This window comes from Trematosphaeria pertusa (assembly GCF_010094035.1).
Source record: "Trematosphaeria pertusa strain CBS 122368 unplaced genomic scaffold BU26scaffold_3, whole genome shotgun sequence".
NCBI lineage: Eukaryota > Fungi > Ascomycota > Dothideomycetes > Pleosporales > Trematosphaeriaceae > Trematosphaeria > Trematosphaeria pertusa.
In genome coordinates, this window is record NW_022987214.1 from 3,351,978 (window position 1) to 3,379,584 (window position 27,607).

General features: G+C 54.6%; 14 protein-coding genes across 14 annotated transcripts; 7 read left to right on the forward strand and 7 right to left on the reverse strand.

Moving 5' to 3' along the window:
* Positions 1-31: 31 nt before the first annotated feature.
* Positions 32-3,099, reverse strand: BU26DRAFT_516275 (uncharacterized protein). Its single transcript, XM_033828283.1, has 5 exons — positions 2,796-3,099; positions 2,585-2,741; positions 2,391-2,528; positions 1,223-2,335; positions 32-1,174 (listed from the first exon to the last, which is right to left on the reverse strand). Exons 1-5 carry the CDS (start codon positions 2,883-2,885, stop codon positions 324-326), a joined length of 2,349 nt encoding a protein of 782 aa, XP_033689029.1. The 5' UTR covers positions 2,886-3,099; the 3' UTR covers positions 32-323.
* Positions 3,100-3,287: 188 nt separating this feature from the next.
* BU26DRAFT_478585 (Pet127-domain-containing protein) lies at positions 3,288-5,965 on the reverse strand. Its single transcript, XM_033825650.1, has 2 exons — positions 4,242-5,965; positions 3,288-4,196 (listed from the first exon to the last, which is right to left on the reverse strand). The coding sequence occupies exons 1-2, from the start codon at positions 5,730-5,732 to the stop codon at positions 3,453-3,455; spliced, it is 2,235 nt and encodes a 744-aa protein (XP_033689030.1). The 5' UTR covers positions 5,733-5,965; the 3' UTR covers positions 3,288-3,452.
* Positions 5,966-6,456: 491 nt separating this feature from the next.
* Positions 6,457-10,088, forward strand: BU26DRAFT_561285 (leucine rich repeat protein-like protein; the record flags this gene model as incomplete). The annotated part of the gene is made up of 4 exons (XM_033832896.1): positions 6,457-7,640; positions 7,688-8,791; positions 8,851-9,362; positions 9,412-10,088. 4 exons carry the CDS (start codon positions 6,457-6,459, stop codon positions 10,086-10,088), a joined length of 3,477 nt encoding a protein of 1,158 aa, XP_033689031.1.
* Positions 10,089-10,635: 547 nt separating this feature from the next.
* Positions 10,636-11,545, forward strand: BU26DRAFT_516278 (uncharacterized protein). Its single transcript, XM_033828284.1, has 3 exons — positions 10,636-10,783; positions 11,042-11,124; positions 11,274-11,545. Exons 1-3 carry the CDS (start codon positions 10,694-10,696, stop codon positions 11,476-11,478), a joined length of 378 nt encoding a protein of 125 aa, XP_033689032.1. The 5' UTR covers positions 10,636-10,693; the 3' UTR covers positions 11,479-11,545.
* Positions 11,546-11,786: 241 nt separating this feature from the next.
* Positions 11,787-13,234, forward strand: BU26DRAFT_516279 (DER1-domain-containing protein). The gene is made up of 4 exons (XM_033828285.1): positions 11,787-11,907; positions 11,966-12,150; positions 12,199-12,296; positions 12,623-13,234. Exons 1-4 carry the CDS (start codon positions 11,873-11,875, stop codon positions 13,055-13,057), a joined length of 753 nt encoding a protein of 250 aa, XP_033689033.1. The 5' UTR covers positions 11,787-11,872; the 3' UTR covers positions 13,058-13,234.
* BU26DRAFT_516280 (uncharacterized protein) lies at positions 13,165-13,790 on the reverse strand. Its single transcript, XM_033828286.1, has 2 exons — positions 13,553-13,790; positions 13,165-13,486 (listed from the first exon to the last, which is right to left on the reverse strand). The coding sequence occupies exons 1-2, from the start codon at positions 13,622-13,624 to the stop codon at positions 13,277-13,279; spliced, it is 282 nt and encodes a 93-aa protein (XP_033689034.1). The 5' UTR covers positions 13,625-13,790; the 3' UTR covers positions 13,165-13,276.
* A 138-nt stretch (positions 13,791-13,928) lies between these two features.
* Positions 13,929-15,707, reverse strand: BU26DRAFT_516281 (DNA-directed RNA polymeras-like protein I 49 kDa polypeptide). The gene is made up of 4 exons (XM_033828287.1): positions 15,521-15,707; positions 14,561-15,464; positions 14,369-14,497; positions 13,929-14,310 (listed from the first exon to the last, which is right to left on the reverse strand). Exons 1-4 carry the CDS (start codon positions 15,651-15,653, stop codon positions 14,142-14,144), a joined length of 1,335 nt encoding a protein of 444 aa, XP_033689035.1. The 5' UTR covers positions 15,654-15,707; the 3' UTR covers positions 13,929-14,141.
* Positions 15,708-15,906: 199 nt separating this feature from the next.
* On the forward strand, positions 15,907-17,164 carry BU26DRAFT_516282 (uncharacterized protein). The gene is made up of 3 exons (XM_033828288.1): positions 15,907-16,176; positions 16,342-16,586; positions 16,645-17,164. Exons 1-3 carry the CDS (start codon positions 16,027-16,029, stop codon positions 17,003-17,005), a joined length of 756 nt encoding a protein of 251 aa, XP_033689036.1. The 5' UTR covers positions 15,907-16,026; the 3' UTR covers positions 17,006-17,164.
* Positions 17,165-17,213: 49 nt separating this feature from the next.
* On the reverse strand, positions 17,214-18,696 carry BU26DRAFT_234373 (uncharacterized protein). The gene is made up of 2 exons (XM_033820920.1): positions 18,247-18,696; positions 17,214-18,173 (listed from the first exon to the last, which is right to left on the reverse strand). The coding sequence occupies exons 1-2, from the start codon at positions 18,530-18,532 to the stop codon at positions 17,551-17,553; spliced, it is 909 nt and encodes a 302-aa protein (XP_033689037.1). The 5' UTR covers positions 18,533-18,696; the 3' UTR covers positions 17,214-17,550.
* An 836-nt stretch (positions 18,697-19,532) lies between these two features.
* On the forward strand, positions 19,533-20,964 carry BU26DRAFT_602047 (carbohydrate esterase family 1 protein; the record flags this gene model as incomplete). The annotated part of the gene is made up of 2 exons (XM_033835314.1): positions 19,533-20,266; positions 20,323-20,964. The coding sequence occupies exons 1-2, from the start codon at positions 19,928-19,930 to the stop codon at positions 20,962-20,964; spliced, it is 981 nt and encodes a 326-aa protein (XP_033689038.1). The 5' UTR covers positions 19,533-19,927.
* Positions 20,965-21,598: 634 nt separating this feature from the next.
* On the reverse strand, positions 21,599-24,391 carry BU26DRAFT_602048 (uncharacterized protein; the record flags this gene model as incomplete). The annotated part of the gene is made up of 3 exons (XM_033835315.1): positions 21,599-21,853; positions 21,906-22,182; positions 22,243-24,391. The coding sequence occupies 3 exons, from the start codon at positions 24,389-24,391 to the stop codon at positions 21,715-21,717; spliced, it is 2,565 nt and encodes an 854-aa protein (XP_033689039.1). The 3' UTR covers positions 21,599-21,714.
* Positions 24,392-25,065: 674 nt separating this feature from the next.
* On the forward strand, positions 25,066-25,894 carry BU26DRAFT_516284 (uncharacterized protein). The gene has a single exon (XM_033828289.1). It carries the CDS (start codon positions 25,170-25,172, stop codon positions 25,851-25,853), a length of 684 nt encoding a protein of 227 aa, XP_033689040.1. The 5' UTR covers positions 25,066-25,169; the 3' UTR covers positions 25,854-25,894.
* On the reverse strand, positions 25,887-26,319 carry BU26DRAFT_234390 (uncharacterized protein). The gene has a single exon (XM_033820921.1). The coding sequence runs from the start codon at positions 26,147-26,149 to the stop codon at positions 25,919-25,921; it is 231 nt and encodes a 76-aa protein (XP_033689041.1). The 5' UTR covers positions 26,150-26,319; the 3' UTR covers positions 25,887-25,918.
* A 169-nt stretch (positions 26,320-26,488) lies between these two features.
* BU26DRAFT_418838 (taurine catabolism dioxygenase) lies at positions 26,489-27,589 on the forward strand (the record flags this gene model as incomplete). The annotated part of the gene is made up of 2 exons (XM_033823273.1): positions 26,489-26,635; positions 26,690-27,589. The coding sequence occupies 2 exons, from the start codon at positions 26,489-26,491 to the stop codon at positions 27,587-27,589; spliced, it is 1,047 nt and encodes a 348-aa protein (XP_033689042.1).
* Positions 27,590-27,607: the final 18 nt, after the last annotated feature.

Below are 27,607 nucleotides of genomic sequence, written 5' to 3' on the forward strand. Positions count from 1 at the left end.
AAACTATGCACGCTGATCTTCGCGCCTCTTTGTCCGTCCCCGGTCCTAGCTTCCGCGGTCGGCGAGCCAAATCACGTGCGTGTCGCGCATTCATTGTCAATCTCACCTCACGCCGATAGCGCTGCTACTATGCCGCATCAACACGACAGCAAAAGACTACAGTTTCCTCAACAATTAGCCCATACCAGGAATGCGCTCATATATGTACCCTGATACCCATGCACGCTTGCTGAGCCGAGCAGAGCTAGTAATACGGTCCCTTGCCATGCAATCCAGACCCCAGGTCCAAAACATACGCCTAGGCAATGCAAGACCATTCCCTTCTAACCACCCTTCTTCTCCACCACCTCAATATGCTCCACGCTCGGTTCGTCATGAGCTTGCGCTGTCTGTACATCGCTCATCTCAACGTCTATGAGATGCACCGCCCCTTGGCTCCTACCATCGCTAGTGTCCATCGCCTCTCCGACGGTATCGCTAGACGCGCTACTCGACATGCCGCCCGCCCAAGCTGCGATGCCGCCGTTAACCTCCTGCATCTCCACCATACCCACACCTTCGTCGTCCATCTCGGTGTTGGGCGTCAACGTCGTCGAGGAGACACCGGAGTCGGCCTGCTCATGGAACTCTTTAGCACTCACTGAATTCCAGCTATCGTCAGGATAGCCCTCATCCATCCAGGAGCCTATTACTTTGCCACCGTCATCCTCGCCCTGCTCATCATATCCGTTCTGTGTTAGTTCCTGGAGAAAGTTGAGGTTGTCCCTCGTGACGAAATCCTCCAGTGGTGGGGAAAGGGGTATAGCTGCTGTAGACGTAGCGGCGTCGTTTGCGTACACCAGAAGGGCGCTCCTGGCCTCTGAGCTTGCCTTTTCCAGGACTTGATCGAGACTGACTTCGGTGCGAACCATGCTTGCATGCTCTCCTGCAGTGTTGTACTCAATACGCCACCACTGCTCAGATCCGGGCGGCTCAGATTCCTCTTTACGGTGGCGGACGTAGAACACTCGTGGTGAGGTAGAGACCCCCCAGAGATTATAGGGATGAATGAACGTGGGCTCGGAGGCACCGTCTTGTGCGACCTCGCCATTTGCCGTCTCATCGATGGGGGCCTGGAAGCGGCTGGATATGTCCTTGAGAGTCTCCCGAATCTTCTTCTCGTGCTCTTCCAAAGCTGTGCCTTGTCAGTTGATGGTTTGTGCAACTCAGGCGCACGACTCACTCAATAGCTTGCACTCGATACTCTCATGAAGAGACTTCAGTTGAGCAAAAACCGCTGCATCCTTCGGGTCCTCAATCATGGCATCGTCCTCGGTCTTAAAGGCTCTCATGCTAGACTGTAGTAGCTTTAAGGTCTCCACCTTTTCCAAATGGGCAATCTTCCGTGGCTTGTGGTACTTCAATTGCTCCACCTTCCTTTCAATCTCCGTAAGCTCATCCTCGCAACCCTTGATTTCCAGGAACATTTCGTTCATCACCTCTTTGTTCTCTTCGAGGTATCGGTCCGCGTAGAACGTGGCTGGGATTTTGCAGTCCAGACGGGAGGCATCCGTCTTTGACGTAGTCAACCTGAGCATAAGAACGTTGCTAATGTCCATGATATGGGCATTTCCAGATGCGGTGGAGAAGAGCTCTTGATCGAGAACATCGTATAGATTGAGATCCGGGTTGGTGCCGTAGTGCACAACGTTTGCATCGAGCAGAAAGCTACTCTGGCGCTGGCCGCCTGCATTGATCGAAGATCGGAGGAAGCCGTTCAACTGCAGATCGGGCATCTGTTTCTCACAGGCGGAGCTCCACGTCAAGAGGAATCTGAGCAGGTCATCGGCTGGGTCGTCTGGCTGTGCCTGGGACTCCTTCCATGCGTCGAGCTGGAGCAGGTTGTTGACACACACATACGCCCTATCGGTTTTGTCCAGGGCCGCCATCAAGCGCTGACTCTCATAAATGATGTCCAGTTCAAGAGATGTTCCGCGGTCAGAGGTGCTATCCACAGTGCGTGCGGGACCGGTAGCACTCCCTTTCCACCACTCGTCACCTAGCCAGTAGTTTTCTTGGGTTATTTTGGGCGCAAGGAGAGTGTTTCGGAAGAGGGGTATCGAATGGACAATCGTCAAGAGCGCTGGAAGATAGTTATCGTTCGGCAAGGGTCTAATAAAGGCAGGCATATCCGGGTTCCGGCTCCGATAAGGCAACGGGACGTCTGGGATGTATTCAGTATTCGCTGTGGTAGGAACAACCGCCCATGAAGCTTCGTCGTAGTATTCTTTGGTGGCTGGACCAAAGACAGGCCCGGTGTTACCTATTACGCCCGACTCTTGACCGCTCTCGATGCCTGAGATCTCAGTCAGTACCCCGAGTAACACCCACTGTGAGGTGGTAGCACTGACTCTGTACTGGCGCGTCGCCAGCGTGGGTAGAGACTCCGGAGCGTTGGCTTGTTCTCGAGGGAGGCCGACTGGGAGCGCCGCTGGGGCCGCCGCTGTGGGGATAATTGTCAACACCTGGGGCATACTCTATATTGAAGGCTGCAAGCCTGCTGCATTAGTGGTATCCTGGGCCAAGCGCGTGAGGAAAAACATACTGGGGATGCCGCCGGTGCCGTCAGTCTGCCCGTATCTGTCCGCAGCAAACGCAGTGTTGTCCCACCCCGAGTTGGATTGCTTCAGCAGGCCTCTGACTCCCTCTGTCCCTGAGTCGAGCCATTTATTGATTGCGGTTTCAACGTTGCTGCTCGATATCTACACAGCTATTGTCAGCCCTAGTCACGCGCAAAGCTACGGAAAAGGACTTGCCCGGAGCAGTTGCGCAGCCTCGTCGCGGGAGAGCCCATAGCAAATGTCCACGATAGAAGTTATGCTACCTTCATTGACGCCCGAGGCCATTGTCGTGGGTGTTGTGGGAGCTGGAGCTGCGGGTTCAGCAGCAGATGCGGAGGGCGCCCGGGAGCTTGAGGGCGTGTTTGGGGGCAGCAGGCGCGAAATAGGCAAACGCACGGCGGCTGCGAGTGTCAGGGCGGGCAGCGGTTGTCTTGGGAAGCTACGCTCGTTGCCTTTGTGATGGCGCGCATGGCTCGTGGGGCAATTGCGCAGAGCTCAGTGAGCAGAAGCTATCCAGCACCAGCCTTGCCCAAACCCAAACCATGACGAACGAGTGGGCCCGTGCGTACCGCATGCGCGTGCGCCGCACGGGCTTTGCTCGACTGCAGTTTGACCGTAAAAGCGCCCCAGCACACGGCAGCCGCTTCTAAGGAGACAACACTCAAGCCAGGAACCAGAGGCGCGTTCTAGTTTGCGGACCGTGAGACAGGAAGAATGCGGCCGCAGGGGGTTATGGCGCTGGCACCGTGTCGCAGCGGGACTACAGCACCCTTCTCCCGAGGCATCTATCTTACACACTATACAATATACATATCAACAGTCCGTGCAATCATGGGTTTTCCTCCTCATCCCCTATGGTTTTGCTGCTTCGGACATTCGTGGCTGCACCGCGACCTCCGCGCCAGGGCCAAGTGGGCGGAACACCTGCTGCCCAATCTCTTCGTCAATCTTGTCCTGCTCATTCCTCCACTTCCGCCCTCTCTCGCTGTACCTCCGGATCAATTGACGGTAAGCGTCTATCCGCGTTGACTCCTTCTCGGTATCCTCACCGATGAGGTCCCGCCGCCGTTTTGTAAGCTTGGAGTACAAACCCCGTCGCGAGTCGGGCGTTATTTCCTTGATATGATATTCGATTGTCCAGCTGTCCCCAGGCTCCAAGTCCGTGGGCCTTGGCACATACTGTCCGTTGACCATGTTCCGGACTGCTAGCGTCCAACCCATAAGGGGTCCATCAGCAGCCTTCGTAGACGCCTTGGTAGTTTCTTGATCCGGATTCGACGCCTCAGCCGGGGTATCATCACTTTCGATTTCTGAACTCTCTTTGTCATGTCGCACGTTGCTGTGGCCCTCGTTGCCGTGCGCTTCTTCCATTTCGTCTTCATCTACTTCTTCGTCAACACGGTCTTGGATGTCGTGCCATTCTTTTTGCATTTCAGGGTCGTCCCGATCGACACCAACAATGTCTCGCTCGAACGCCCTATGGGCAGCCTGGTTAGAGTTCTGGATCTCGTCCGCCCGCTCTTCGGTGACAGGCTCGGCGAAGATGTACATGAATGGAGTGTCTCCGCTACGAGCCTCGAAATGTAGTCGCAGAGTCTGCTTGCATTAGCCCTTGGTGCCGTAAGTTGGTCGGGCACTTACTGTCTCAGGAAACTGTTGAGTAGCCCGTTGCAAGAGCTCGTCTAGCAAACGGACGCTGAGCTTGAATTCCTGGTCTCCCAAGCATGTATCCGTTTGTCCGTGAAGAACATGATCCAGATCCGGCAGACTAAAATACTGGAAGCCAAATATGCGCTCAATGTTGTGGTATGCCACGAAGATGCCGTCCATGCGGCCCATCCGCACCTGGAGCGAATACTTGAGCATAGTCGCTCGAGTCATATCATAGAACTCACGCTCAAACGACTCCCACTCGCCGCGGTCATAGCGAAGCTGGTAGCCCGAGCCCGTCTCGTACTCCTTGTGGTCCATCCGTATCGAAACCACAGCTCGCGTTTTAAGATCAAAGACGCCGCTCCCCGGCAGACGAGGGTCATGAGCATCCAGCTGCGAACGCATGAGGAAATTCCCAAGTCTAGAGTAATGGTAGCATCGCGCTGAGCTGTCTTCGCTCGGGGCTCTTTCGGGGTTCGACCGGCGATAGCGCTCGAACTCGTCGCGGTCGGTAGTGAGAAGCTTTTCAAGCGAATGACCTAGCCAGCTCATGATATTGGGCTTATCGTAAGATTTGTCTGCGTCTATAGCATATTGGCCGTCCTTCCACCTGAGAAATATGGCGTTCGGGCCCAGAGTGATCTTGGAAAATCGAGAGCTTCGTCCCGGAAAGCTACGCGACAGCATGTCGTGATTGAGTTCTCGGAAATTCGAGAGCATGTAGTGAAAGTGCTGCAGAACCCCGGACATGCTGGAAGTTGAGCCGGTAAACTTGGTGCCCAGGCGTCTTGTAAGAGCCAGGAGGTCTTCGTCTTTCGATGACGTCTTGTATTCGGTCAGAGCTCCAAAGTTGAACTCACTGACCGCCATGATCTTTTCTAGATAGGGATCGAAGTTATAGACACGAGAGCGCGGATCCTGGAGGCGGTAGACACCGGGGTTGAAGAGGACGCGGTCGAGGCCATAAGACAGCATAGGAATCGGGGGTATTGTGACGTCTACGGGCTGGAAGTCCAGGTCGTCGGCCGAAATAACCTCTATGTGGAGCTTTTGCTCGGCCCCATCCTGCTTCTTTCGTCTCGTCCGCTTAGGCTTTGCTTTGCCTTCCTGCGGCGGCTTGCCCAAAAGGGCCTCCTTGAGCGTTTTGGTTTCGGATCGTTTCTTCCTGGAGGGGCGCTCGCGAGGCGATACCTGCGACTTCTTCACGCTGTCCCGAACCGCCTCGCGCTTCTGCCGGATTCTCTGCTTCTGTTTTCGGCCGAGGCCAGCTTTGCCGGTTGTCTCCACATCGTCGTTCTTCTTGGAATGGCGCTCTGGCTCGCCGTCTGACTTCGGCTTCTGTTTCTTTGCCGGCTGGCTGCTCGCGGAGCTGTATGGACGGTCCGGCGTCCAGAAGGCGCGCCCGTGGACGGCGCAGAAGAGGCAGACGGGTGCATTGCGGGACTGCCGGGCGTGCAGCAGGAGGCGGCGACTCAGCATCGAGAGAGGGAGGAATGCAGCTGGTGGGCAGTAGCAGCGACGGAACCAGCAGCACGCCCGTCGCGTCTGCCCAGAAATTTCGTCGGAACCCCGGTTTCTCCGGCGCCGCGGGTGCAGGGCTGGCCCGCAGCTGGCGGCTGGGCGCGATTGCGATCTGCGCGGCTACGTAATGTGCCTGTCAGATACAACACCAACGGCGGTCGCGCAATCTGGAGGCATTGCAGACGTCCACAGCAGCCAGGGAATAGGAGCCCTTGTTTCGCTTCCTCCGGCCTGCTACTGGCGCGGGGTGCTGTCTATATACCTAGGTACGCGGCAGAGGTCAAGCCGCTGATGTTTCCGCGCGGCCCCGCGTTAGGACGGCCTCAGTGAAGGACGGCAGCACGCGCTGTCACTGTCATGCCACACTCCGATTGCACTCGGTCTGAAAACACGTCCCCGTCCGTCGCCAACGCCGCCCTTTGAGCTGCTTGTATCGCGGCCCTGCATCCTCCCCGGCCACGGCAAGCTCCGAGGCTGCCCTCCGATGCGACCGTAAGCTGCACAGCTGATTGGCTGCCTCCAACGTCAACCTATCCCTTACGTCCTGTGTCCGCACGCGCTTCGAGTCGCTGCCGTCGCCTGCGCCGATATCCTCGATCCGCCGCCAGTCGCCCTCCGCATGAAATCGTCGCGCCGCCGCTGAGCTCCCGCAGGGCGGCGCAGGCCAAGTCGGCAACCCAGCATGTCGAAAGAGGGCAGGGAAAGCAAGAGGCGGAGCTTCTTCGCTCGCAGCTCGCTCGGCGCGCTCACCGGCCTCCAGAACAGCAAGGACGACTCCGAGCCTGCCAATCTGCTCCGCAAGCGGCGGACGGCGTCGCTCATGACCAATCTGTCCGCCGCCTCGCAGCTGGTCGAGGAAGACGCGCTGGACGGGAGCACCATTGCTGAGACGCCAGTGTCTCCAGCCAGGACCCCCGTATCGCGCGGCAGCGGCAGCGGCGCCCACACAGGCTCCGCATTTGGCTCCATAAAGGGCTTCCGTCTTCCAGACGACTGCGGAGAGCCGCTCTCCGCGACGTCGAGCCGCTCCCGCACCTTCTCGAACAATTGGCCGTCGGGCGATGACACACTCCGCAACCGTCAGGTCCTGCACCATGGCGAAGTCCAGACGAGCAGCTCCATGTTCCGGAAAAAGAAAGAGTATATGGTGCTGACGGAGACACATTTGATCAGGTTCAAGACCCAACAGAAAGCCGCAGAGGCCTTCTCGGGAATACCCTCGCCCTATATTCGCACGGCCTCCTATCGGCACACACAGAATTCTTCCACCGGATCATCTCACGAGCTTCAGTCAATCGCGTCCGATCACTCTGGAGATCGCGACCTAGGCACACCTCTGCGCCAGATTGTCGCCGCATACCACCTAGACGATGGAAGACCGCATTTCGCGTTTGAAATATTCTACCTTGACGACGAATCGAACCATGCCTCATCCATGACACTTCAATTCGGCGATCCAGACGACATGCATGGCTGGCTTGCTAAGATCCGGGAAGCCGCCAACCGCGTCCGACTCGCCGACTCAAATCCTCTCTCAGCCTACAACTCTCACCTGGCTGCTCGTGTCGTAGAGGCGGAGCGGGACTACGTTCCTCCGCACTATGCCATCTACAAGGTCGTGCAGCGACCCCTCGGCAAAAGTACGTCTAGGTCTTCGTCGGACGATCTCTCCAAAGCTCTTGCTTCGGTGTGTTTCCTCGCGATTGGCGTTCACAAAGTGCACTTAATTCCTCTTTTTAAGCCTCCATCGCAACGGTCATCTAGTCCGTCTTTGGTCTCCAACAATGCCCAGTCGTCCTATGGCATCTTGAACATCACCGAACTGCGCGTCAGTGAGGTGGATGATACATTCGAGTTGACCTTCCGGTGAGTGGAGTCCCTCGCTTATAGCGCGCGAAACTGACTGTACCCAGCATGCCACTGCAGAAGCCCAAGGTGCTTCATTTAGCCTCACTAGCATCGCATGATATTGCCGTTAGATTACGATACGTCGAGGAGAATCTCAGACCAGAGTGGGAATCCCGGCCCTATCAGTTCATTGTGCCAGACGACGTTAAACACGACATTCTTCGGCAAGCCAGCCCGCATCCTATCGATCATGAGTCCCTAGATCGTACCCTTATCGGTTACTGCGTCGCCTACGATGTGAAGCCAGAGAACATCCGATATCAGGTCACCTTTCCGCCAGAAGATTGCCCTCGGTTCGAGCTTCTGCGACCCGTTGGTCTCCGGAGGACTCAGTACACTGCGCTTGAGCTCCTTGCTGTTATGCGGTCGTTGCGATACAACGAAGGCTTTGGGGGCATTTCGTTCAAAGACGTCCACTTAGATGCCCTCAACGGACTTTGCGACGAGTACGGGGCCGAGCACGTTTGTACGAAGACGAAGCGTGGGACTTATGTCCGCATGGATGCCGAAGAGCTCGGCCGGTCGTGTCTGCTAGTGCAAGAAATCCGTGCCTTGGCGGTGACCAGCCGCAAACTTAGGCGACTTGACTTTTCCTCTTGTATTACAAGGAAACCGAGAGACCATTTGGATTCAATTTCTAAAGCAAGGGACATAGGGTGCGGCATCGTCGAAGCACTCTTCCCTTTGTGCAAGTACCAGACAACGAATGTTGACTGGATAGCACTGAACAACATCCACCTCGGAGATACTGATCTGGACTACTTAGTCGCTGCGGCTGTCGAGAGATCGTGTCACTTGCGCGCCCTCGAACTGAGCGGCTGCGGACTCACAGATCGGACGCTGTCCCTCATCCTAGATTCCCTTCGCCCACAAGAAACCACTCTAGAGGCCATCGACCTCTCCTCGAATCCTTTCCGTCTCTCCCCGGCGATGTTTGATTCTCAGATCGGCGTATTTGGGTACCTCACGAAGCTCAACCTCTCCCACGTTGCCCGGACATCTGGCCCCGAGCCTCTGATAACTGTTGAGACTTTTCAGGCATGGAGGCTGCAAGAGCTAATATTAAGCGGGACATCGTTGAATGCAGCTATGGTCGATGCGATCGCTAGGTATGTGACAAAGCTTCTCCACGCCAAATTGCGAGTTTGACTCACTGACGCTTTCGCAGCTATCTAGTTAATTACAAGCAGTCTGCAGCCTTACGTGAACTTCGACTAGACCACTGCTATCTCACAGGGAAGGACGTCGCTTATCTACTCCATTCAATGTCCGAGGGGCCTGGTAAAGCTCGGCAATTGCACCTTGATGTCAGCGAGAACAATATAGAAGAGCATCTTGACGAACTGACAAGCGCTATCGCAAATGGCATTGCTCCATCAAGTCTGACTATCAGACTAATCGAGTTCGAAGAAGAGGCCGACTTCCGCAAAATGGTCCTCGCGTTGGCGAAAAACAACACGATCAAACATCTGGATATATCGAGAGCTTCCTTGCCATGTGATGCCTTAGAAGAGACATGCCAGGCTTTGGAGAAGATGTTCGCCGAGAACAAGACCCTTGAATGGCTAGACATCTCTGGCGAGGATTCTCGACTGGAGACAACGAAACTTGGGGTTGGGATTAATAAGGCGCTGCGAGGGCTGCAAAGGAATCGCACGCTGCGCGTCTTGTTCATCAAATGTGAGTACGCTGTAGAGTTCTCACCCAACTCCTCATTAACAAGACCCAGATCAAAAACTCGGACTACAAGGCGCGAGCACCCTTGCGGATGTTCTCAAGGTGAATACCACGCTGCAGCAACTCTACTGCGAGAACAATGGCATCCCGTTACAGGGCTTTACCGATCTCGTCAATGCACTCCATCGCAACACTACACTGCTCTATCTTCCTGGCATGCATGAAAGTAGACAGATGGCGCTCAAACAGACGGAAGATCAGGTAAAGGCATTGCGAGACGACACAGCGACGCACACACAGTCAAGGTCCCTTTCGGTCCGAAGCAAGATCGCCCACAAAGTATCCGGGCGCCCGGCAAAGGATAGAGCTTTGCCAATGGGCCTTTCGGATCAAGATATCAAGGCAGCGCTTGGCCTTGTCGATGAGAGCTGGGAGCGGCAAGAGTACCGCCTGCAACAATACTTACAGCGTAATTACAATATTGCGAATGGCGTTCCCACCGCAATGGATGTCGACGACGAAGAATTCGAGCGCCCGGATACGGCGACGAGTCTGACCAAAATAGTCGAGAAGGTTAAGTTCGAAAGTACACCTACCGCGGAGAAGGATCTACAGCTCGGTTCCGTTGCGGAAAACCGCCATCACGAAGCAACGCCTTTGGAAAAGGATATCGAAATGTCCTTCTCACAAAACTTGAACGCATTTGGTCGACCGCGTCTCCCGAGCTGAGGGGGAGACCTGCTTTCGCCCAAGCTTCTTGGGTTGTAAGCTCTGGGAATGATTTGGATAGACAGTATTGCATGGATGGGATGGTCGGCTTCGCATCTACTCGTTTTCGCTGTATGTTTATTAGGGGGTTTCACATTTGCATTGGGAGCGGAAAAGGTCTCATGGCGTTCTATTTTGAACAACGATTTGACGGGATGAGAGATTCTGTCTTGCTCTTCTGATTACGTATATGCGTCTTGGTGGAGGCTTTTTGGCTGCCTCTACTGCCTGATACCTTGATAGATAAAGGAGCTTCAAAGCTGGGAATGAGACAAATGCTTTTGCAATTAGATTTGCTTCTGCGCCTATTATCCCTGCTCAATAGATCGTGAGAGACTCAAGTATGGTGAGATTCGGGTAGTCGCCGACAGCCTCGTTCTCATTGGCTAGCGTATCATCCAACGATCATTCGACCTCGCCGAAAGATCCTAGCATGGGTTCTGACATCGGGCCTGCACTTTGACATCACCCTCTAGCACTCTTCAACTTTCCACAACTTCAATTGCTTTCAAGGAACGACGACTACTGGTTTCCATGACACGCCACATACTGCGGCAACGGACATCATGCGACGTCGTGGCAGTTTGAATAACGATGAGGAGACGAATCAGGCGGCTTGGGAGGCGGCGCGGGGTGCCGGCTGGGGTGCAGTTAAGGTGAGGGGTTAGGTTCGTTATCGAGTCGATTGTTACTAGTAGGATTTCTGTTACGGGTTTATTTGGAGTGTTGGGTGTCTTGTGGTCCTACGGCTTGGTTTGGGCGTGTGGAGAACGTGCTTGAACGTGTCGTGTGAGCTTTCCTATCCTTGGTCTGGGCATGTCAGTTGAGTGCATCTCGGGTATTATTAGAAGCTAGTGGGTTTTTTGACGGGTCTTTCGTTTTGATAAGATATTTGCTGACAAGTCTGAATATAGTGGGGCGCCTTCGCTGTCGTAGCTGGCTCGGTGGCATACGCTTTCTCTCCAGTATACCGCGGGCTTACGGTCCAGTTTAAGACGTGAGTCTTCCCTACTCATGCGTCATCATTCCCCTTCCACAGCCTGTCCTTTTCCCCCTTCTTCTCTATCCATCTTTTCGGCCGTTTCATGCCTCTTCCCTCTCAGTTGTTCATTTGTTCCTCGCACACGGGTCCCTAACATAATGCAGCTATATCCAAATGTCTGGCATGATCGTTGGCAGTATGGTGGAAGCCGACAAGCGCATGGTTGCCTATGAGCATCACGTACGGCACCAAAAGAGGATGGCGAGGGACATGGAGATCTGGAGGCGGTATGAAGAGGATTTTGAGACGAAGGGCACGCCTGGAGTCGGTGGAGAGGGCAGGGTCAAAGGGAGAGAGCCTGAGGTATAAGATTACCGCAAGATATCTAGGATATGGCGTGGTATTACTTGGTTTTGGAGCATTGGAAGGCTAGAAGGCTGCAGGCGGATACGATGCATCAATTTGTACTATACAGCTAGACTCATGGGACGGGATCCACGGCCTCTCCGCACATATAAGGCTTATATATTGGCGCAAAACACTTCGGATGCTCGATGACCTTGGTGAGACTTCCTGTCGGGGGCGCAGTGCTGCGCATCAGATCAGCCAATCGGAGGCATTCGGACTAAAGTAACACCGCACTCGCGCCGCATTCCTTCACAAAGCCACTTTTCCTCTTCGTTCTTTCTCCAGGCTGCACCCGCAGTTCCTCACCACTACCCAACCACCGCTGCACACTCGTTCTAAAGCATAGTAGCCCATCATGGACGTCTTCTGGACCCTTCCGCCGGTCACACGGTAAGCCAATTCCTGCGTCTTCTCCAGGGGAGCAAAAATGCTAATGCGCAATTCGCAGGACCATCACTGCTGGCGCCGTCATCGTGTCGGCTTTGGGGTTCGCCGGGATCCTCAACCTCAGCCGGTTCATATTCGCTTCGCAAGTTGTGTTTACGACCAAGATGATGCCGCAGGTGTGGCGCATATTCACAGCTTTCCTTATAACGAAGCCGAAGTTTGCTATTCTCCTGGATCCGTACTTTCGTAGGTTCTTACACCTCCCTCAAATAACGTGGGCTAATCAACGTACAGTGTACCAGTACGGCAGCGGATTGGAGCGAGAATCGTCGCGGTTTTCACAACCTGGCGACTTCTTCATGTACACTGTGTTCGTTGGTTCGGTCATAGTGGTAAGTTGCTTCGCCCCGTGTATTACCCCTCCCATACACGTGGTATCTTCCATTTCCGTTTGACAACCTTGAATATCTGCCCGCTCAGCCTCTCCTCTAGCTGAAGCGGTTCCTGGAATCGAGGGAGATTGCCCCTGCACATCCCGCAGTCCCGTCATTCGCATAACCTCAAAGGGGCTGTGTGGTGTGTGGGCGTGGGTGGGATCGCCATTTGAGAAAGCACAGCGGACTCGCAATTCCGTCGTGCGGTGTTGGCTCCCTACATACCATTACTCCTCGTATCTAATGTTCGATTCGGAGAGTGCATTTGCTGACTTGCTCTCAAGGCTCTTGCAGGCTACATCCTCGACGCCTTTACCTTCCTCCCCGCCCTATCCCTCGCCTACGCGTACACGTACGCCCAAGACAATCCCACGCGCCAGGTTTCGTTCTTCATCATAAGCTTCGATTCGAAATTCCTCCCGCTGGCCATGTTGTTCATGACACTCATTATCGACGGACCTCAGTTCGCTCTTCCGCAAGCAACCGGCCTCCTCGCCGCGCATCTATACGACTTCCTCACCCGTATCTGGCCCACGTTCGGTGGAGGCAGGAATTATATATCCACACCTGCGATAGTGAAGCAGTGGTTTGGTGGAGCGCCTGGAGGTGTCCAGCAGAGGGCCTATGGCACAGCTCACCAAGCAAGGGGGAATAATCCCCCGCCCACGGGTCGTAGCACTGGGGCTCAGTGGGGTCCGGGACGTCGGCTTGGGGACTAAGACACGTTGACGGTATGGGGATCGGGATGTTTACATGATACCATTTGGGTTTGGGAGGCATAGCATTAGGAGTCAGGATTGGGTCAGGGTCAACTCTTTGGATGGCGTTCAGCGACCTATTCGAAGGCAATGCTATATTATTATGCATCAGCAATTATTTAACTTCCTATCATACAGTTTCTCGTTTATCTCGTAGCAATCGTGATGCCACAGCCAGCCCTACTTCTGCGCACTTCCACTCGGATTCCGCGGCCCATCAACAGCCCTCTCAACATGTCCCGCAATGCCGTCTTTGCTCGCGTCGAACTGGCTTCCAACCAAGCCATCCTTGCTGAAGGGGCCGCCGACCTTCTGGCCAATCTGTCCGATGGAACCCTCGGGGTTGAACTGCTTGCCGATGGCGCCGGCGGAGGAGATGACAGACGGGTTCTGCCGGAAATGTTAGTGATGGAGTGCATAGAGACATTTGGGGTGAGGAAGCTCAAAAGTACGTACCCCTTGTGGGATGGCGTTTGTGTTCTTCTGCGCGCCGAGCTGGTCGGCTGCGGAGGTGGTTTTGTCGGTCATTGTGAGTGAATAGTGTAGAGTTGGATTTGGTATTTCGCGTGGACTGGACTGGGGGCTTTCAAGGAGATGCTGCTTGCTTGCTTGCTTGCTTGTTTGATTGGATTGTGGGTATAGTGGTACTTACTTGGGGAGTCGTTGGGGTTATATATGTGTCACAAAGGGTAGTAGAGGGGTAGTGATGTCATGGTGAGCAACTACCCGCGGGACAGTCTAGACCTCCGATGTAAGGGGTAAGATGATGCATCACATGGGGATTCTTGTGGATCATGGCGTCCATAGGCGAGGCTATTGGCGGTTTGATGATTGGAAGTTGGGATGTAAGGGTTCATGGGTCTTGGCGTGAATGTCATTTCGTCTTTTCTAACCGTGGATCCCATGCTCCATTGTCATCACCATTTGAAGGTGCAAAAGACGCTCCAAGCAGAGGTCTGTCAAAGCACCGAAGGGTCCCTCAGTGGCCGTCGTATTTTCGTCCATGCATCTCCAATCTTTTTGTCAAGTACTACTACGCCATCATCTACCTCCTCTTCCTCGACCCAGTCCTCACTTTGGGAAACTTCAATGGCAGCTTAAGCTTCGCTATAAAATGACTGGCACTTTCTGCCTTCGAAAGCTTGAGCTTCGTCCGCTCAGTTTCCGTCGGTTCAGCAACTTTGCATCCGAGTTCGGCGAAATACTGTCGGATTCTGCGTGCATGTTAGTCTCACAGTCTTTCCAAGAATAATTGCGTTAAGAAAAGCCTACTCTTTGTTCTCAAGCTTGAGATCTTCTTTCAGGTCGTTAATGTCAACTTCGTTGTTGTCCACGATGAGCGCTGCGGCGCAGATGTGCGTCATGAGGTAGTCGATGTTCCAACGGGACATGTCGTTGTTCCTGATCGTGTCAGTATCTATCTATAATGCACACACCAGAACCGGGCAAGAGAGTCTATCTTACTCCGTAACAAACTTCCTCCGAATGGTGTTGGGAATTGCGCCAGGCACATCATCACCTATAAGCGTATCCAGAAAACCCTTCGGCGGAACTTTCTTCGGCCCTTTCCCCTTCGATATCAAAGCATTATTGAATTTTATGCACAGCATTATGAAGCGGAGCACCTTGAGTTTCTCGATCTGCTTGTTCTTGGCGAGTTTGTGGATGCGCCTTGCGACGAATCGGCTGCCGACTTGGACACCTGTACCCGCCTCTGAAGCATCGACCCAGTCTTTAACTGGGATGAGCTCCATGAGCTCGCTGCCGACTATGGTGGCCGGAGGGTATACGTCGACGGGGTATTCGGCGGAGAGGTTGGCTTGTGGACGGGGCTTCGAGTTGTCCACTGCGGCGGCGAGATCGTCACGTGTTGGCATCGCGGCTGTGGCGTCTGACATGGTTTGTAAGACGTTGGAGGCCACGGCGTCGTTCTGCACGGCATTGGGGTCTCCAGTCTGGCCCCGCGCGATGGCGTTCAAGGCCATGTCCTCAATCGCCTTCCGCGACTTCTTAGATCCGAACTCTGCGGCCAAGGCGTGCCTCTTTGCAGTCTTTGTATGTTTTGCTGCTTCTATGCGCTCTTCTTCTTCCTGGAGCTCTTCCGTCTCGCTCCGTAATGTGCTCCGCACAGTGAGTTTCTTGACAGGCACGATTTGTAGCTTTCCCGTCTCAGGGTCGTAGAGGCCGATATAGTCCTTAAGCATGCTTTCCGAGCTCCCGTCCTTCTCTTCTTGCGCTGTGTAGTCGAGGCGGGGGTGTTCGGAGGATCGGAGGAGCAGTTCGTTAATCTCGCCAGAAGGGAGGATGGTGCTATGTCTATACGGTTTGAAGGATATGTGAGAAGGAAAATTGAGGCCCGGTGTCGACGCTGCATGAAATCAGCTCTCAGTGCTCGCAATCCCTTTTGTTTGCACTCTCCCATACCTAACACCGGACCAAGCACATCGTTATTCTCCACATACTCGACTCTCATATTGCCTATCGGCCTAGCCATCGTGTACTTCTTCGCCGGCCGCCCATCTCCCTCGTCGCGCCTCTTTCGCTTCTTTTCTTCCATCTTGTCTCTCTTGCAATGCTCCTGCTGCGCCGGAGCGTTGATGGTCGATAAGTGGGCACTTGCTCCAAAAATTTTGGCCAGGGACCGAAATCTTGGCACATTTGCTTCCGCGCGCCACAGGTGGCCCGTGCCCGTGTCCGCCCCATGACGTACTAGCGTAGGACGCGACACCCCTGTCCTGTTTTTATGGCGGTGCATCATACTTGGTCTCATCCTTCCCTAACCGTGTTACTGTTCTTCTGTCTTCTCGATTCTTCGTGCAACATTTTCCCCTTCTTTTAAGCTTCAGCATACGCTTTTTTGTTTCTACCAGAAAGGGACTACGGAAACTTTCGCGCATCTCCTGACTCGACGGACCATTTCCTTCTATAAGATGTCGGGCATACTCAGCAGCCTCACGGGCATGTTGGGAAATGTGGGAGGCATGTTGAAGGGTGCGCTGGATAGGATCTTCCCGCCCGAGACGAGGGCAGAGGTTCTGGCCAAACTTCAACAATTTGCTGTCAACAATCCGAAGCTTGCCGTATGTCACGGATTTCACTAATGTTCACTCTTCCTGACTCCCACCACTCTGCTTTGCAGTCTGCATGAATACATGGGGATGAAGCTCTCCGTTCAACTCGAACGTTCCTACGGACCGACATAAGCGATCCTAGATCACTGAACCATTGCTAACTCCACCCCATAGGCCTTCCTAACAACCCAAATCGCCCTAACCGGCATCCCCCTCCTCCTCTTCCTCACCTTCTCCTTAACCGTCTTCCTCTTCTCCCTCATCACCGCACTCCTCATTGGTCTAGTCGCCGCTCTGCTCTTCACCGTTTTCATGGTCGGCGTCGCCCTTCTGGTCGTCCTGCCTACTATCTTCATGACGACTTTCGCGGCCTCTTTCCTCTTCCTCTGGGGCCTTGGAGGGTACTACCTCCTGAAATGGTAAGTACCACGATTTCATGCCCGATAGTAGCGTATTGGTGCTGATGGTGTGATCTAGGTTCAACGAAGGCGAAGCCCCAGCCCCGGAAGGCACCGTGATCGGCGACAAGCTCAATAGCTGGACCGGCGGTCGTATGAGCTGGCTCACGGACGGCGCACGCAAGAAGCAGGATGACCGCGCGACTGGAGTAGATCAGACGCCCAAAACTCATGGAAGCGACAATGATCACGTAAACGGAAGCACGAATGGACATACCAGCGGAGGAGCATCGGATATTGCAAAGCATGCCGAAACGGCGAAGGATACAGCGACGAAGCAGGCGGATGGCGTACAGAAGAGGGCTGGCAAGGGCACAGATACTGCCAAGACTACAGGGGGAACGGCGAAGGGTGCGGTTGGTGGTGCTACGGGGACTTGATAGACGAGGATGCTGGTGACGAGAGTGCAGGACAAAGATGTCGCGATGATGGCTAAGACTCATGATTGGGTGGTACAGTGTTTCATGGGGGTATAATGCATTATTATGGTGTATCGGATTAACCCCCCACGTTCCTCAGACTGAAGAGATCCATAGCATAGGTAGCGGACGAATTGGCATACTCCAGCGTTGAACTCCCCATAAGCTGTGTCTTCAAGTATTGGCGTCTACCCGGCTGTAGCATCGTTCATTGCCTGTTCCCTCCCTTTCGAAAGCCATCCGGTCGCCGCCTTCAAGCGTATTCGGAGCTAGGCGAGTATTTAAAGACTCCTGGTCCGCATCGCCGTCCGACTAGGGTAAGAAGGGGTGAAGGGTTCTACGATGGCGCATACAAACGCGGCTTAGGACGGTTACTTAGCTATGGGATCGGCAGATCCTGGCCTGAGACCGTACAGCGGCTCCCTCAAAGCACACTTGATCTCCTGAAGCATAGCAGCTGCTGTATAAGCACGTCTTCTCTCTCGCCCATGCTTGCTCCATCTTCATCAGGGGGCCTCATGCCGAAACGTGCCGTCCTCTTTAAAATACCTTCCGGGGAACTCTCTGGCCTGCTCGTGTCTATCTTTCGCCTCTGGAGACGGAGTCCTTCCCATCTCGAATCTCGGTCGATGCTCCAACTCTTGCGGCTCCTCCGTGATGCGTGCTCTGGGGTAAGATTCTAGTTCGGGTCGCCCTTCTTCAGCTCCAACTGGTGCCATATAGCCTTCTTTTGAGTCGTATTTATCGAGTGGTTGCTCATTCCCTTTCCGGTCCTCTCTGCCTTTGGTGTGTTTAGAAGGCGAGTCCCTTCGGTACCGTCTGCGTTGGAGGACGACAAAGCCTAGGATGAGGAGAGCGAGCAGTACTCCTACACCAACTCCTACCCCGACGCCAATCGCTACAGCGTTATTGCTGGCGCTGGATCCAGAACCGCTCACCGATGCGCCTTTGGATGGGGATGAGGTAGAAGTCGAGCTAGCACTTGGTGCAGGGATAGTCGTTACGACGTTCGCGACGTCCAGCGTGAAGACATTCGTCGAATTGGTGCAGCAGTCGTAGGTCTCAGCGCAGCAGTATTGGTTATTTCCGCAATTTTGGAGTCCCTGCCCAGCGTCGCGGTTGTCACTAGCTGAATCCGCACAGAACTTAGTAAACCTACTCCCGTAGATATGACTCGAAGCGAAGTCAAGGTGAATACTTACGTTCGAGACAGAACTGAGGACATGTCGTTGAGTTCCATGACGGGTCTGTGCATCCGCTGCGGTAGTACTTGTACGAGTATGTCCGCTTCGAGTCCGGTCCGGGTTCGCAGAGTCCGTTACTCATGCACACGAAGGTTGGTCCACAGCATGCAGATACGTCTGCATCCGCGTAGCAGGGTTGTCCTCTAGATTCGACGCCGGAGGGGTAATAGCATGACGAGTTCTTTGCTGTTGAGACTGAAAATGTGACGAGAGCTGACAGAAGCGAAAGAAGAAAGAAAGACATTGAGCCGGTAAACTGTTCGCTACAAAGAGTGGGTTGTCGAGCGCCTCATCTGAGGAAGGGCAGAGCGCCGAAGATGGGTGGCAGGAGAATCGAGAAGTGGGCGGAGACTGCTAGGGTAAGCCGTTTCATGCTGATGCTCTCGTGATTAGTATGTTATAAATGCCATAGCCTAGCATCCCGAGCTCAGGCTCAGCGGTCATCCGAAAGACAGACCCAGCTCATGCACGCCCACAGGGAGCAGATCAGACGATATTTGATGCCAATGCGACGAGCCAAGTGCCGTCCCGCCGATGCACAAGGTGCAGGTCGTGGTGGGTTCCGCTGATAGGTACCTGGTTTAGAGGTGTATTGCAGCTGGGGATCGTCGTTGTCTTTCGGATAAAATTTGAATCAACGTTGCATGTTCTGGGCCTCCCTTGTTGACCGCGGAACGGCCACTTGAGGGCATTACTAGTCCTCGCCAGGTTACACCATGACCTTATAGTGACAAACGGTAGTATGGCGTTCACTGTGTAGTTGAAGAACCGGGCGTTCAGCCTCAAGCTGCCGAAGCAAGAGCACATGGGAGCGTCCTCCTGCGGACAAATTCGATGCTGTCGTAAGATTTAACTCGATGAGGGAACGCTCCTTTATGTATCCATGGATCTTCATAGAGTTTGAAACGAGATCGCCCGGGACAGGCTTACACAGTAGATCGTAATGCGACAGGAACGTTACGAAACCTATTATTGGGAATGGAAGCGAAAGATCATCATAGCCTCTGCCATCCGAGGTACGAGAAATGCTGAAGAATGCTCAAAAGGAGGAGGTTTATGAAAACGAATATGAAAACGAATACGAGAACGAAGTTGTTCGGATGGCTTGCGAATGTGGGGTCCCCGTGCCGACGACTTGGGAACGATCGGCGTTAAATTACGCTAAATCCTTAGCGTCGTCTTGGCGGTGAATAAGCATCAGCGCCTTGTCCGAGCCTCATCCAATTTATCAGCCCCGTTTCATAAACCACTTTCTCAAGGTGCTCTTCTCGTCTTCGCATAGCACTCGCATGGCACTACAGCACCGCTCCAATCTTGGCACTGGCTCACAAAGCGGGTGCTAGTAGGTCGCCTTGGGGATAATGAAGGCGCAGCATCGTCGACCTGGTTATTTTCCCCGACCATCACTTATAGGGATTCGTGCCTGGGATTCCGAGTTCCGCTGACCGCTCCTATGCCTGTGGACGGTAGAATATATTGCCTTCAGCACGCGATGGACGGATATTTTCTGGACCAGTCGGTATTCTAATTTAGTAGGATTTCCTATACAAATATCATCATCGTCGTCGTCGTCGTTCTCTAGGCCTCCAGCATTCCATCCGCATTCAATCTTTCTCTTACCATTAGAATTTCTCTGGCAATGAAGTCCCTTCTTTCTCCTCCAGCTCTCCTCCTTTCCCTCGCTATAGGAACCACCGGACTCGCGACCTCCCAGCAAAGCTCAGGATGCGGCAAACCAGTACCAAGCGTCATCGAACTCGGAAAGCCCAAGAACCTCACCATCGCTAGCGACAGCGGCGTGACACCTCGCAAATACCGCATCCATGTCCCGGAGTATTACGACCCTAATGTCCCCGTCCCACTCATCCTTTCTTTCCATGGACGCAGCAAGGACATGAAGTTCCAGGACGAACTCTCGCAGTTCTCCAACGCATCATATGGCTTTGAAGGCATAGCCGTTTATCCTGAAGGTGTTCCTGTATGTCCACCTCCTACACAGTCCCAGTCTCGCCTAGTTAATCCCTCTTTCCTCAGAGCCCAAAAGGCACAAAACAATGGCAAGGCGACCCCGATGCCCCCACCACCATCAACGACATAACCTTCACCCTCGAACTCCTCGACCACCTGCTCTCCCGCTACTGCATCGACCCCTCCCTGATCTACGCATCCGGCAAGTCCAACGGCGGCGGCTTCACCGGCCTCCTCGCCTGCGATCCCCTCGCCACAACCCGCATCGCCGCCTTCGCCGCCGTCTCCGGCGCCTTCTACCTCGACCCCAGCACGCAGCAACTACCCCCCTGCACGCCCTCCCCCAACCGCCCCAAAATCCCCATCCTCGAACTCCACGGCGCCAAAGACACCACGATCCACTACCTCGGCGGGCCCAACGACCGCTCAAACGGCGATACGTTAGACATCCCGGCGTGGGTGGACGGCTGGGCGGCGCGCAACGGGCTCGAGGCTAGCGAGAATGTGACGGGGACGCTTTGTGAGGGCAAGAAGGAGGTTACTACGCACACGTGGGGGGATGGAGTTGTGGTGCATTACTTGTATGGGAATATGTATCATGATTGGCCGAGTCGGTGGGGGGATGGCGATAGTAGGACGCTGACGACTTGTGTGGGGGCGGATGCGACGAGGGTGCTTTTGGAGTGGTTTGGGGGGTGGAGGCTTTGAGGGGGTAGGTGTGTGGAATGGGACGGGGTCTGGGATAGAGAGTGAGGGGATTGAGCTGTCATCTGGCTTGTGTATAATATAGTATAATGTACAGCTCTCAGGAGTGTCGATGGATCGACTCAGGCTTCGCAAGCCGCCTGTTGTGTTATCTATTAGGATATAGTTACCTCACGAGTCAAGATTTGCAGAAAGTCCATGGGTGGAATTACTTGCCAGCTACTCTTTCTGGACAACCGCATCCCAACTCTAACTCTTTACAGAGAATACCTTGCATGCATGCACGCGAGCCAAACGCGGTAAAAAAAAAAAAAAGACGCTGAACGTCTGAACAAGCCGTCCCACCTGCAGAAACCGAGGTTACATTACGGTCCTACAAAGGCAAGCACCAAATCAACAGACGAATCGCTGGGATAGCAAGTACAAAAGGTGTACATGAGCTAACAAAATGCACTTGTACTACGCCTGCAATCTTTGTGGGCTCACGTTGAGTGATTGTCTACATTTACGACTTCTTGCTTGCGCTTTGGGGCGGGAGAATATATATATACTGAAGAGCCGGGATTGAAAATCGCACGCAAAGCCATAGTGGCTGACCTCGAACAAGCAACTGAAAAGCAATTGAGGAGCAGCTTATCCCAGGCTGCGTCCTCTGCGCCACGAACCGAGACGGTATGCGCAATGCCATCTAAACCATATTTCTATCCAACCAACATGCATTCTTCCTCAGAGAGGACTCGCAAGGCCTGACTGCTAAGCACATAGCTTAACATCCCATTCGTTGATGGCCTCGAGCGGATTCTCGAGTGGATTCTCGAGCGGATTCTCGATGGTATCCTCGACGGTATTCTCCGGGCTGGTGCCGGCGTTGCAAGGCCGTATATCTCCCTCACTACGTCGACGTTAGCTAAGATTCTCAACGCCATCGGTTCACATAAACTCACGGATACACAATCTCACAGTCAATCTTGTCCGACGTCTTAAACGCCCAAAGGAATAGCAGAGCCTCGTCCGATAAGCCCTGGAGATCCTGATCGTCCTTGTAGCTATCCTCATTCCGGAGGATCTCAGCCATACCGGCAACCTTTGTCTCGTGATCTTCGGGCGGTGGCGTCGGAGGAGCGCCCAGGTGTGTACGCCAAGGCTCAGGGTCGAACTGTTCGACAAGCGCAGCCATTCCTCTCAGCTGTAGGAAGTTGGGCTTCGCCATAGGTTGGACATCTATTCAAGTCGATTAGTAAACTGCAAATGCGGGAAGGGTGAAAAGGGTACAAGACGTACTTCCGATGTGACAATCGTATTTATGATCTTGTGTTCCCCCACAATCCATGCATGGGATTTCCTCACTGAGTGGTATGACATCAGTGTTGAACGGGTGATTTGGGTTCAAAGGCGGGAGCTTCATTGGCACGTTGGCCTTGGGCTGAGTTTTGGCCGTAGTCTGCAGGCCCGTACCCTGACTTGGGACGCCTTGAGTTTTCGCTGGAGCTGTGGAGGGATTTGGCCTGGGCGGCGCCGAGCCGTTGGGGTGTTTGGCAACTGTATTGCGAGCTTCAAGACGCTCACGAGATGACGACGATGGCTGCACGGCTTGGCGACTCTGCTGCACTCCCTGGTAATTCTGCCACATTTGAGTTGGGGGATAAGCAACGGGCGTTCTAAAGTTTGACGGTTGCCGTGGAGTTTGCGCCGGCAGCTGCTTGTTATGCATTTGACCATGTTGCTGCTGCTGCTGCTGGTACTGCTGTTGATAACCTCTCCTGTTGACCTTCTGCGCATTATTGCTCTCGCCCGTCTCCGAGATGATAGGATATAAGGAGGGTGGAGAAGGATTCATTGGCGCCGGAAGGGACGCATTGGATGGCGGAGCAGGACTGAACGAGCTACTCTGCTGATATGGCGAGACTGGACTATACGGAGACCTATATGGCGTGGTGGTCTGCGCATTTGGAGGCCGAAGGGCGCTGGGTAATCGTCGTGTTTGGGTGTTGGGTTGATAGCTGCTGAGGCCCCAAAAAGAGGGCGATTGAGTGGCAGGGTTCGTCGAGGGAACTGATGAAGCGGCTGCTGTGGTCGGAGGGGGATTCTTAGGGTGTCTCGCTTCTTGCGCAGAGGGGATTCGATTTTGAGAGTTCATGGGTGTCATAATTCCGTTGTATGGTGGTGCGTTGCCTGGGATGATTGATCCATCGACATTTTGCTGTGTTTTCAAGCGTTTGATTCCCTCTCGTGCCTGGTCGTCTGCCTTTCTCTTCGGCGTGGCCGATGCTGCAGGGCCGGCGTAGCCATGCTGTCCAAGGTGTTGAGAGGCGTTGTCGCCGTACGGCCTCGGCGTTGGAGTCGGCGCCTGAATTGTAGCTTGAGTGACTGCATGAGGCGGGATCGATGAGGCATTTGAGGCGGTTGATGCGTTGAATGCACCATTGGCAGGGTGCTTCACCCCCTGCTGCTGAGCTCTGTGTTCTTGGGATGGCGTGGAAGTCGGCATCCTACTCGGTGGGGAGGGGTTGTTGACTGCAATGCAGTCATCTACCGTAAGGTCAATCACCTCCTGCGTCCTTGGCCGCTTCCTCGCTTCCATTTCGTTTTCCGTTGCCTTCCTCTTCCTGGTTTCGGGTGTTGGTGCAAGTGCTTGCGCCTGCCGTCCCAGCTGCTGAGGTACATTTTGACTATGCGAATGTGGCACGTAAGTCCGCGCCTGGACAACGCGCTGAAGGACGGAAGCATATCCGTTGCCCGGTGAAGGTACATGATTGCTGACCGGCACAGAGCTCGTGGGATAGAACGCGGGTCCTTGCGAGGCAGGAGCGCCTGGTTGACCTGAAGTGTTTGGATTGTATACATGAACGGACTGGCTCGCATTGCTAGCGGCGAAAGGCGCCCGCTGGGGATTGCCATTCGGCTTCGATTGATCCGCTGCGGGCCTCGTGGCGTACGGGGAGCGATGCTGGGGCGGAGCCGCCTGAGGAGGTCGAGAGGGCGGGGCTGCACTTGAAGCTACTTGTGAGACGCCATACAGCTCCTGTCGCCATTGCAGCAGCTTCTTTTCGGTGTCTGCATTGTAGACTGGAAAACGGTTTCGCCACGCTTCCCACTGGCCTAGAAACTGCCACTCTGCATAGATCACGCGAATGTGTTGCATCGGCGTGTCGTCCCGTCTGAATTTGAAGCTATCCTCGCTTCCTGGGATCCAGCTGAGCTTGATGTCGAGGGTCGGCTCGCCACGGAGTTCAGCGATCAGGACGTCCTCTGGACTGTAGAAACCTCTGTCATAAGCGCGAAGGTCATCCTGCCCTTGCCCATCGGAAAGAAAGCGCCAGTAGCCGTACTTCTTGTGGGTCTGCTGCGGTTCGAGATCAAACCGACTGAACTTGCCGTCGCTGGCGAAGATCGGGCGGCGGTACGCGCTTAGGAAAGACGGGGTCGACATGGCGAGAGGTCAGAGTGGACGACGGGATGGCAGCGCTTGATAGCAGATATTCGAGGAGTGGATCTGCTGCGGGCCTGCTTCGAGGGTGGAACAGCGTGTCCTGGGCTCCTCTAGGGCACCAAGAGGCGATGAGGTCACGGGGTCGGTGGGGACGCGCTGGTTGAGGAAGGCGCGGAAAGTTGCCCAGACAAAGATGTCGGGAGCACGGGCGTAGCAGTGAGAAGAGAAAGGCCTGGCGACTCTGGATCGACTCGGCTTCGGATTTGGCCGTCTAGGTGAGGTAGAGATTTGCCGTTGGTGAGTGAAAGGACGTGTCCACGACGCAGAACGCGCTGAGGTGTATTGCTTCCGCAAGGCGAACTGCCCAATGTTCAGAGCAGCAGTAGGTGTCTCTAGAGACAGAAAGAGAAGGTACGCGAGAAGAAGAAAAGGCTTAGCTTTCTGTGTGCGATTGTAGTTGGCGCTGGAGGTGGCCGACACGACACCGCACTTCGGCGTGCCCTCTCTACGACCCTCATTCCTATGCTTCACCTTCACTCTACTGCACGAATTTCGGCATCCCGCCCAAACCATCCAATCAGCATCTAGTGAGCAGCCCGGAGCCTCTAAGGGTGCTAGCCGTATTGCTATTATGACAATACCGTAGACAAGGACCAAAATGGAGCTGCGAATGACGGGAAAGCAGCGACGCCATGTCGACGCCAACGCGCTGGCCAAGGAGGATTGGACCAACCTTGTGAGGACCTGACGTCACGCTCACAGCACCTTCTGCTTGAGCATGTCCCTTGAGGATGGCATAGAGTCAGAGTCTCCATCTTCGGCGCGGAATCCAACCAAACAGACGGATGTGCTACGCCTGAGGTTCACCCCGTGGAGTATATCAACGTCGACCTGCAATTATCACCACAAGCGACATATTGGAGACCGAGAGGGCAACCCGACGCGCGAGTGGATTGTTTGGGAGGCGCTGCCGATGATTGAAGTGGCCAGAGCGAAACTTGAGGAGCTCCAAGCAAGGAACGACCATGGGGGCCTTGAACATGTCCAACGGCCTTCGAGCATCGATTCCATCGAAAAGTCGAAGGAGAAGATCGGCTCCTCTCAATGGAGTGCCATTGGGATATGGAGCCACGAGACAGAGTCGATAGATCAGAGTTGGAGAAAGCCGGACGCGTCGCGTCGTTTAGCGCGTCACGTACCTAGTAATCAAACCGCCAGAATTTCCAAGCACCCGTGGACTCCAGCACCCAACCTTCATCAAAATTCCCTATTGTCATCATTGTGCCAGCTATTGATTGTCTGCTCTTGCTCCTGTATACGACCTCCAACCTTCTTAGCTTCCGAGAATTGTCTGCTGGGACTTGAGACTGGATGTGACCCCCCCTCGGACGCTCTCTTCTTCCCGACTTCTTTTCTCCCACATGCGGGCCCTAGGACCCCAGGACCACGCAGCAGCCTCTGACGACGACATCTCCGAGCAGGAACCGTGAATGCTAAGGCGCACGTCAGACTAGGTAGAGCGCAATGCTACGGAAGGATGTCTTCCCCTGCGCTATCCTCAGGTATCCGCTTCGGCACTCGGACCCAAACTCGCTGCGACGGGCCCAAACGAGAAACACAGGCATCGCAAAGATCAATCAGACACGATATCCAGCCCACAGAGCGCGCAGTCAAGCTTCTTGAGGCCCCATGCCCCACATTGCGCTGTGGAGATGCCGCTTTTGCAGGAAGCGGGGGAGGGGCACGCCATCGCTTCATCGAGTGTAGAACCTCGACGAGCGAAGCGGCACGCTACGAGTCAGCACGCATAGTAGCATACAATCCGGGGATGTAGAGGAGCGAACGGCATGCTATGGAGGACGGCGGCGCCTTGCTGGGATGACCAACCGGTAAGTCGCGCATCCCCGCAGGCATGCCTGTTCCGGGAATGCGACACCCTCTACTCCATGCTGGGTCTGGCGATCTCGGAATCGAAGATATATTAAGCCATTGCTTGCCCGGGTGAGCTTCGAGGTTTCGTGCAACATCTACTACAAGTTCTGGCTACGCAGAGTCTGCGAACGAATATCAATAGTTGAGCTCTCAGAATAACCAAAGATGCCCGGCGTCCTCCTGCAAGATACTCCCTTCCAGACCATCTCCATCAAGGAGCTGCATCCCAGCTATGGCGCGGAGGTCATCGGTGCCGACTTTAAGAACATGTCCGATGAGCAGTTCAAGGAGATCAAAGCCGCAATGGCCAAGGTACCACCCATCCAACATCAACACCATGAAACCACGTGCTAACCCCCAACACAGTACGGCGTCCTCGTCTTCCGCAAGACAGGCATGTCCGACGACCAGCACGTCGCCTTCAGCGCCAAGCTCGGCGAACTCGACAACGTAAAGCGCTACCTAACCGGCGGCCGCAAGCTACGCTACACGCACTTCGAGCTCTTCGACGCCGGCAACGTCGACGAGGACGGCGCGCCCATCCACCCGGACGCCCCGCGCTCGCACTACAACAAAGGAAACGGGCTGTTCCACGTCGACTCGTCCTTCAACCCGCGCCGTGCCAGCTGGTCGCTGCTGCGCGCCGTCGTGCTCCCGCCGCCCAACACTGGCGGCGAGACCGAGTTCGCCGACAGCCGCACCGCGTGGGATGACCTGGACGACGATCTGAAGAAGCAGCTGCTCGAGAAGAACTACATCGGCGCGCACACGCTGCTGCATTCGCGCAAACAGGGCTCGCCGGAGTTCTTCAAGGACCTCGATCCTACCTCCCAGCCCATGACGCGCCACCGCCTCGTGCAGACCCACGAGCCCTCCGGCCGCACGAACCTCTACATCGCCGCGCACCTGCACCATCTGGAGACGGACGACGGAGGACCCTTGCCGGAGGCGGAATCCAACGCGCTGGTGAAGAAACTCATGGCTCACGTCACGCAGCCGAAGTACGTCATGAGCGTGGACTGGCTGAACGAGGGGGATATGGTGGCCTGGGACAACACGTGTGTGCTTCATAGGGCGACGGGGGGTAGCTTTGAGGGTAAGTATGTGAGGGATGTAAGGCGGACGACTGTGCACGATGATAGTTCCACGGCGTGGGGATTGAACGCGGGTCAGGAGGCACGAGGATTTGATCTACAGAAAGCTATGGGCGATACCACGGTATCTACAGCCACATCTGTATCCGCAGACGTCAAAGTATCTGCATAAGTAAAGAGAGAAAAGAGA

What these genes read in the sequence shown, in the direction of transcription:
- BU26DRAFT_516275 (XM_033828283.1), bottom strand. Translation starts at nt 2,885, where the DNA reads ATGGCCTCGGGCGTCAATGAAGGTAGCATAACTTCTATCGTGGACATT. An exon ending in CGGCACCGGCGGCATCCCCA is followed by an intron (nt 2,529 to 2,584) that starts GTATGTTTTTCC and finishes GCAGGCTTGCAG; the next exon opens with CCTTCAATATAGAGTATGCC. An exon ending in TGGCGACGCGCCAGTACAGA is followed by an intron (nt 2,336 to 2,390) that starts GTCAGTGCTACC and finishes CTGAGATCTCAG; the next exon opens with GCATCGAGAGCGGTCAAGAG.
- BU26DRAFT_478585 (XM_033825650.1), bottom strand. Translation starts at nt 5,732, where the DNA reads ATGCTGAGTCGCCGCCTCCTGCTGCACGCCCGGCAGTCCCGCAATGCA. An exon ending in CTCAACAGTTTCCTGAGACA is followed by an intron (nt 4,197 to 4,241) that starts GTAAGTGCCCGA and finishes TAATGCAAGCAG; the next exon opens with ACTCTGCGACTACATTTCGA.
- BU26DRAFT_234373 (XM_033820920.1), bottom strand. Translation starts at nt 18,532, where the DNA reads ATGTCTTTCTTTCTTCTTTCGCTTCTGTCAGCTCTCGTCACATTTTCA. An exon ending in TCCTCAGTTCTGTCTCGAAC is followed by an intron (nt 18,174 to 18,246) that starts GTAAGTATTCAC and finishes GTGCGGATTCAG; the next exon opens with CTAGTGACAACCGCGACGCT.
- BU26DRAFT_234390 (XM_033820921.1), bottom strand. Translation starts at nt 26,149, where the DNA reads ATGAAGCGATGGCGTGCCCCTCCCCCGCTTCCTGCAAAAGCGGCATCT.
- BU26DRAFT_516278 (XM_033828284.1), top strand. Translation starts at nt 10,694, where the DNA reads ATGCGACGTCGTGGCAGTTTGAATAACGATGAGGAGACGAATCAGGCG. An exon ending in CCGGCTGGGGTGCAGTTAAG is followed by an intron (nt 10,784 to 11,041) that starts GTGAGGGGTTAG and finishes GTCTGAATATAG; the next exon opens with TGGGGCGCCTTCGCTGTCGT. An exon ending in CTTACGGTCCAGTTTAAGAC is followed by an intron (nt 11,125 to 11,273) that starts GTGAGTCTTCCC and finishes AACATAATGCAG; the next exon opens with CTATATCCAAATGTCTGGCA.
- BU26DRAFT_516282 (XM_033828288.1), top strand. Translation starts at nt 16,027, where the DNA reads ATGTCGGGCATACTCAGCAGCCTCACGGGCATGTTGGGAAATGTGGGA. An exon ending in TCAACAATCCGAAGCTTGCC is followed by an intron (nt 16,177 to 16,341) that starts GTATGTCACGGA and finishes TCCACCCCATAG; the next exon opens with GCCTTCCTAACAACCCAAAT. An exon ending in GGGTACTACCTCCTGAAATG is followed by an intron (nt 16,587 to 16,644) that starts GTAAGTACCACG and finishes GGTGTGATCTAG; the next exon opens with GTTCAACGAAGGCGAAGCCC.
- BU26DRAFT_516280 (XM_033828286.1), bottom strand. Translation starts at nt 13,624, where the DNA reads ATGACCGACAAAACCACCTCCGCAGCCGACCAGCTCGGCGCGCAGAAG. An exon ending in CAAACGCCATCCCACAAGGG is followed by an intron (nt 13,487 to 13,552) that starts GTACGTACTTTT and finishes CATTTCCGGCAG; the next exon opens with AACCCGTCTGTCATCTCCTC.
- BU26DRAFT_516281 (XM_033828287.1), bottom strand. Translation starts at nt 15,653, where the DNA reads ATGGAAGAAAAGAAGCGAAAGAGGCGCGACGAGGGAGATGGGCGGCCG. An exon ending in TGTGCTTGGTCCGGTGTTAG is followed by an intron (nt 15,465 to 15,520) that starts GTATGGGAGAGT and finishes GATTTCATGCAG; the next exon opens with CGTCGACACCGGGCCTCAAT. An exon ending in CGGAGGAAGTTTGTTACGGA is followed by an intron (nt 14,498 to 14,560) that starts GTAAGATAGACT and finishes TGACACGATCAG; the next exon opens with GAACAACGACATGTCCCGTT.
- BU26DRAFT_516279 (XM_033828285.1), top strand. Translation starts at nt 11,873, where the DNA reads ATGGACGTCTTCTGGACCCTTCCGCCGGTCACACG. An exon ending in ACCCTTCCGCCGGTCACACG is followed by an intron (nt 11,908 to 11,965) that starts GTAAGCCAATTC and finishes CGCAATTCGCAG; the next exon opens with GACCATCACTGCTGGCGCCG. An exon ending in TCGTTGGTTCGGTCATAGTG is followed by an intron (nt 12,297 to 12,622) that starts GTAAGTTGCTTC and finishes CTTGCTCTCAAG; the next exon opens with GCTCTTGCAGGCTACATCCT.
- BU26DRAFT_516284 (XM_033828289.1), top strand. Translation starts at nt 25,170, where the DNA reads ATGTCCCTTGAGGATGGCATAGAGTCAGAGTCTCCATCTTCGGCGCGG.